The sequence below is a fragment of the Solanum tuberosum genome, unplaced genomic scaffold (genome assembly GCF_000226075.1).
Source record: "Solanum tuberosum cultivar DM 1-3 516 R44 unplaced genomic scaffold, SolTub_3.0 scf00020, whole genome shotgun sequence".
Classification (NCBI taxonomy): Eukaryota; Viridiplantae; Streptophyta; class Magnoliopsida; order Solanales; family Solanaceae; genus Solanum; species Solanum tuberosum.
Genome location: NW_006238946.1, coordinates 2,126,100 through 2,133,216, shown reverse-complemented (window position 1 = coordinate 2,133,216; position 7,117 = coordinate 2,126,100). Strand labels below are relative to the sequence as shown.

Sequence of the window (7,117 nt, the reverse complement as noted above, 5' to 3'; positions counted from 1 at the left end):
TGTTGGGACCCAAAAACATTCATGACAATACTGATAAATAAGTGTACAACTTAGAACATAAATATTATTTGTAATTACCATTGCTTCACTCATTCATTCATTCATATTACAACAGCAACACAATAACAAATGCATATGTATTGGGAATGCTCCTTATTTCATCTAAATATGATCATCCGTCACATTATACATCTTGCTATATAACTGGAATGAGTTATTAAAACTCTCGCATTGAGATCATCACCTCCTCTGAAACCATTTAAAAGCTTCGTCTTCATATGCTTGGTCTCACATTAAGCCTAGATGCAAGCTTTTGACCCAGAGACTTGTCAGCCTGCAGTAATCCATTTAACATTGTCAAGAAATTTACAGAATCAATCGTCGCTCTATGAAATTTACTGCCAAGATAAAGTCTAGCTTGAGAATATTTGACCTAATAGTCTAGAAGCGAGTTCTAAGTTTGTAGTTAGTAGGTTTAGAATGAGTATGATCTTATAATATGTATGCCTTCTAAAGTTTCTTTGCATATTTGAACAAAAGCACGAGTTCAGTTTGACCAGAAAAATCTATCCTAAATCCACCTCTGCCTAACACAGATAAATATAGGGTATGATAGAGTACTGACCTGAGACCAGTATGTGATCCAAATGCTGCGTATTTCATAAGTTATACGAGGATCAGACAAGGCCTCCACCCACCGACGAATAAAGCGTTCTTGTCTGTGAATGAAAAAACAAGTATATCAAACAGATTGAAGGAGATGGGGTTTAGAACTTCTGAAAATGTTAACTTAACAACAACACAGTTTAAGATATGTCAATCATGTTTACCTGTCGGGTGTGAATGTGCGGTACCTTTCTCCTGGTTGCTTGAAATTGTTCTCTTTTTGAATGATGCACTGTAAGAAATTCAGATGCACAAAAGTTAAAATAAGTTGTGTTGAATATCTAGTTACACTGCTTCACAAGTTTTAGTCTTAATTCAGCTTCAAGCGTTTAGATAATAGGTAAAAAGGAACAAACCTTCTCACGTTTGCCACTGCAAACTGTTGAAGGAATAGGATACACCTCAGCATGGCGAACTTGATCATACCTTGAAGGGAAGTAGTCGATCTGTAATTAACCAGGCATTAACTATTATAAAGTAACATCATAATTAAAACAGTAAATAAACTAAAAGTTATGACACTACAGTCAACATATCAGACGAACTATTTCAATGTGTATGAACTTCCAAGCTAAGCTAAAGACATGCCATTTGCTGCAATGACGTATTGGTATTATGTGGTATTAGCGTAGGATTTAAGTTACATACACCGACATGTAAAGAACTTTTACAATATCAGTGCAACATAACTGGCTATTTCCCCATCTTTTAAGTTACTATATCACCTTTGCTATGAAAATTAACTTATTGTTACACACGGTAAAAATTAAAAAAATGTTAACCTGATTGTGTAAAAAATCTTAAAAGATTAAGATCATAAAATTCAGGGATATATATGTCCCGTTATGGAAGGAGAGAGAACGTACCTCCTCATCCCTGTGCATAAAATTCATAGAGCCATCATAGTGATTGTTGTGATGAGCACACTTTGGAGCATTAGCAGGAAGTTGCAAATAATTTGGTCCAAGTCGATACCTCTGGGTATCAGAGTAGGAGAAAATACGAGTTTGAAGCATCTTATCATCTGAGTAATAAACCCCTGGAACCACAATAGAAGGGCAGAAAGCTAGCTGCTCGTTCTCATTAAAAAAGTTATCAATGTTCTTGTTCAGAACTAATCTTCCCACCGGCTGCAAAGGCAAGATATCCTCTGGCCAAGTTTTTGTCACATCAAGTGGATCAAAGTCAAATTTGTCTTCATGATCTGGATCCATAATCTGAATGAAGAGCTTCCATTCAGGATAATTTCCAGCTGCAATAGAGTCATAGAGGTCCTGAGTAGCATGGCTGTGATTTGCTCCTCCGACTCGGATTGCCTCTTCTTCCAACAAGGACTTGACACCACATGTGGGCTTCCAGTGGAACTTCACATAAGTTGATTTCCCAGCCCTGTTGATCAATGTGAATGTGTGGACACCAGACCCGTCCATATGCCTGTAATCTTGTGGAATACCAATATCGTCGAAGAGGAAAGTGAACATGTGCAGGCTTTCGGGATGATGAGAGAAAAAATCAAGGACCCTCCAATTCTCCTGGATATGGGACTTAGGATTTGGCTTCAGAGCATGGACCATGTCAGGGAACTTCATTCCATCACGGATGAAGAAGACGGGGAAGTTGTTCCCTACCAGATCAAAATTTCCCTGATGGAATATTGCAAATTGAGCAGGAATTAAGGATTAAAATCAAATGCAACCAACAAATCACAAACGCAAGCATCTTTGAAAAGCAATGAGATCATTTCTCAAAAAGACTACAAAAAGATAGGTGTTAATCATGAAAATTAGCAGCATAGAATGCACTGAAAGGAATTGAATATCACAGGGTCTTATAGTCTCTAGTCTGATGTTAAACAACATGAACAATCGCTTCATATTTCAAAACCTCTAGAATGTTAACAAACACGTGGACCCATATGCAGGGTACTGAAAGATAGAATCCTATGGGATGCAGATACACTACCGAAAAAAATTAAATGAACTCCATACAAGTATTTTTGAATTGCAACATAACATCGATGAAGAACTCCAGGCAACATTTAAATGAGGTACATATTATTAAGCCGTGTGCCAACAAGGGAATCATCAAAACACGCATACTCCAGTCTGTATATGGAAATTGAAGTATGAAGGTACAGAACTATAGTAGCTGTAACTCGTCAAATTGATGTTTGGCATACCTCTCTGGTGTAGAACTTGACAGCAAAACCACGAGGATCCCTCAGAGTTTCAGGACTACCCCTCTCATGAATAACAGTAGAGAATCTCACAATGACTGGAGTCTGGACACCGGGAGCTCGAAGGAAATCAGCACAGGTAAGGTGAGCAATGTCATGAGTAACTTCAAAAAACCCTTTGGCACTAGCACCTCGGGCATGAACAACACGTTCCGCAATACGTTCCCTGTCAAAGTTGGCAAGTTTCTCCACCAAATGGTAATCCTCAAGCAACACGGGACCTGGAAAGAAATTGTGAGCAGCCAAAAACACAAATATGTAAGAGAATCTATCATACGACAACATCACTCTCCATATCAAGTTTGATATAGGAATGTAAAAGTAGGGTAGTAACCTTTGATCTATAACTGGTTAAATTGCACCGGTAATCCAAAAATTCTTTACACGGTAAGTGTGTATAACTTAAGTTCAATGTAAAATTAACAGTGGTCCTACAGAGTGCTAGTTATGTTTGCAAACATCTCGGAGAATAACTTAACAATACCTATTTTCGAACTGATATTGAAATATCATCAAGATACAAAGCTCTATTTGTGTTGATACACCACTATATTCAAGGGTAAGTTTTTTTTTTCAGAGTTAAACTGTTAAAGTAACGAGCATAATAGGTTCACGACATAATCTTCAAGCCAGTAGATAGATGGATAAGCATATATGATGAAGAAGCAATTCTACAGTGAAATAGGAGTCATCCATTTAGTATATACAGAGTGGTATAAAAACCTCTGGAAAACCAAAACAAATGGTGATTGCCTTCAAATCTGAGACCAAAAAGGCGACAATAGAATCTAATAGTAATAATTTGAACTGTCATAGACATAAATAAATAAAAGCAACTTCTAATTAACCAACCATCGGACAAATAATATGTTTGACAATAAGTTTAAGAGAAAAGAAAAAAAAAAGAAAATGGTCTTTTCAGATGTCAAATTAAGATCTCTGTTATAAAAGACCTAAAACATTCAAAAAAAAAATTGCAAAAGGCTAGAAAACCATTTCTTCTGAGTTAAACTCCTAAAGTAAATCGCAAAGCACATTTCATGCCCTAACCAGAAGTAGTCATGAAGAGACATGAGTCAATCGAAGAAAATTAAACATACCTCTTGCACCAACAGTAAGAGATGAATTGTTGTTCCAAACAGGAGCACCAGAATTAGTAGTACAGAAAGGTGAATTGAAAGCACTTGACGGACGGTACTGCATTATAACATGAGCAAAACCATACATATATAAGTTTCACACGAAAATTAGAAATAGGGTAAAAGAGAGATAACAAAAACAGTACCATTATTATCTATTAAAAGCTAAGTTTGAGGGAGGGAAGAAGAAGAAGAAGAAGTGTACCTTGTAAGGATCCATTAGAGAGCTAGAGAGAGAGAGAGAGAGGTGTAGAGTATTAACTAAAGCAAAAAGAGGGAGAAGAGAAGGGGACTTGTGGTCTTAACCAATAGAGTTCGTCACTGCAAAATGAATATAATAAAAACTATGGCCGGCACGTCTTATTTATATCGAATACTTTCTTCTTCTCTTTTGGGTTTTTTAAGTGGTGTCCTGTACCGTTTTAGGACAGATTAATCTAAATTAATATCACAAAGTCCTAAAGAATTTGATTTAATTAATTGTGAGGAGTACTTATTATTCCATCGCGGTCTTTAGATGTATTGAATAATTTGGTCATCCTTAATTCTCCTCCTCATACGCACGGATTTACAGACCCTTTGGCAGAAAATCAGGGAAAGGAAAGAAAAATATGTCACAGAGTTTACTCAAATTGAGTATTAGGCGTATAAGTAAAGGTCAATTAAGAAATTTTTAGGTGGTAATTGAGATTAAACAAGTTACGTAAGGAGCCATAAGCGTGAGATCTATCTAATATAAATGGCTTATTTTAATTTGCTTGTTTAGTACATTTGTCCATTCCAACTAATTAGGTAAGTTTAATACTTTCTCCGTCCATTTTTAATTGTCATAATTTTCTTTTTTAGAGTCAAATAATACCAATTCCGTTCACTTTTAATTGTCATGGTTTCCTTTTTTAGAGTCAAACTATAAGAATTTTGACAAATGGTGTATTTTTTCATTATATTGATATGCAAAAAAATGCATTTTATAGTACTTTTCGTATAGTTTTTGAATATCTATTTTTTTTTCTTCAAAATATTGAATTAATGTAATCTAATTTAACTTGAAAAATTAGTCAAATTGACTTTTGCGCAATATGACAAATGGAGGGAACAATAACTTTGCCTAACATTTTACGATGTATTTTTTCATCATATTGATATGCAAAAAAATGAAATTTATAATAATTTTCGTATAGTTTTTTAGTATCTAAATTTTTTGTTAAAAATATCAAATTAATGCATCTAATTTAACTTTAAAAATTAGTCAAATTGACTCTCGAAAAATGTAACATGACAAATAAAAGTGGACTAATGTAATCTAATTTAACTTGAAAAATTAGTCAAATTGACTTTTGCGCAATATGACAAATGGAGGGAACAATAACTTTGCCTAACATTTTACGATGTATTTTTTCATCATATTGATATGCAAAAAAATGAAATTTATAATAATTTTCGTATAGTTTTTTAGTATCTAAATTTTTTGTTAAAAATATCAAATTAATGCATCTAATTTAACTTTAAAAATTAGTCAAATTGACTCTCGAAAAATGTAACATGACAATTAAAATTGAATAAAGGAAGTAATTGATTGTAATAAAAATTATGCTCGCGAGAGAAAAAAATATACTCCTTATTAAGAAAATAATTATTGATATAAAAAATTTAATATTAAAAAAAAAATACTTATCTGATTCATATATAATCGAACATGCCGAAATTTACGGGAAAAAAATGGTAAAACATATTAAATGGCCAAGAATTAGTGGCGTCATCTGCTGGTTAAGAATCACTAGTAGAAAAATGTGGGTCCAAATATAATTAATTTATATTTATTGTGAAGATGATAAATAGTGGACTTTGGATAATACTTGAAAAATAATATGAGAACATAATGTATTGAAGGGGAGGTTTCCTTATCTTGTTTTATTTTATTTTGTTACTTACAAATAAATACATCTAAGTTTTAGGTAGCAACAAAGCCACAATAAATATGTAAGCTTCTCGATACCACTAAAAGGCAGAAAAAAAGGGTAAGGAGTCATTTAGAACCACACAAAATGTAACATGGAACATTTGCCAACGAATAGAAAATAGCAGAAACACAATTGTCAGTATAAAAATGTACGTCAAGATTCTTTTCACATTGCTATTATATTTATTCTTTGGATTTTGGTGGGATTGGAGAGAAGAAGAAGAAGAAAAAAAAAGAGGAAGATAAAGAGTACACGTCATGTAGTTGGAAAGTACTCACTGACCTACAACTTTAGATTTAAAATAACTATAAAAACGTGAAATTTCCAAGAAAAAAATATTGTGGTTCATGAATTTGCAAGAATGGCAAAGAGTACTTGAGTGATTGTCAACTTTCTTTCAGTGAATTACGTAACAGAAAAGGAGAACATATGTAACGGGTTCTTAAAATAATTAATTTTGAGATTAATTGTAGTATGATTTTATTTCATATTTAGTTAGGATAAAATTAAGTCTCATGATTAATTATCTTGAAATTGCATTGTTATATTTATCTCATATTAAAGGTGAATAACAATTTTAGAACAACTAATTTCAAAATAATTTGTTTCTCACCAAATGACCACTAATACTACTAGTGGTGATGGGTAAATTAAGGACCTAACTTGTATAATCAGTGCTAGACCCCACGCTGTTTCAGCAAAATGGCTTTTAGGACTTTCTTCCTAGATTTAACTTCAAAAGTCATCTCAGAGGCCGGGTCAGAGATTGATCTCCGTTGATTCGATTTGATTTTATGTAATATTAATTTGATTTTCGATTTTAAAATATTCTTCTTATATAGTAACTAAGAAGACCAATACATTATGGGGCAGAGTTAGAAAGGTTTACGTGTGTCACGTGACACTGATTTGTTGAAATTTTTTAATAAATTATATTGAAAAGGGAAAATAGTGATAAATATAACTAAAAAATGATATGCGTTTGACTAAAGTTAACCGTAGTTCAAATGGTTTGGTGCTGCAATTTCAAAGGTTAGTTTATGTGTTTAAACCCTGCTAGCTTCGTTTTATAACTTTTTTTTTAATGTTTTTTTCCATTGACCTTCTTTGATTAA

General features: G+C 33.2%; 1 protein-coding gene across 1 annotated transcript; it reads right to left on the bottom strand.

Annotated features, from left to right (window-relative positions):
• On the bottom strand, positions 1 to 4,486 carry LOC102577720 (catalase isozyme 2). Its single transcript, XM_006340770.2, has 8 exons — positions 4,247 to 4,486; positions 4,003 to 4,099; positions 2,846 to 3,123; positions 1,533 to 2,309; positions 1,023 to 1,112; positions 831 to 898; positions 626 to 719; positions 1 to 334 (listed from the first exon to the last, which is right to left on the bottom strand). Exons 1-8 carry the CDS (start codon positions 4,259 to 4,261, stop codon positions 275 to 277), a joined length of 1,479 nt encoding a protein of 492 aa, XP_006340832.1. The 5' UTR covers positions 4,262 to 4,486; the 3' UTR covers positions 1 to 274.
• Positions 4,487 to 7,117: the final 2,631 nt, after the last annotated feature.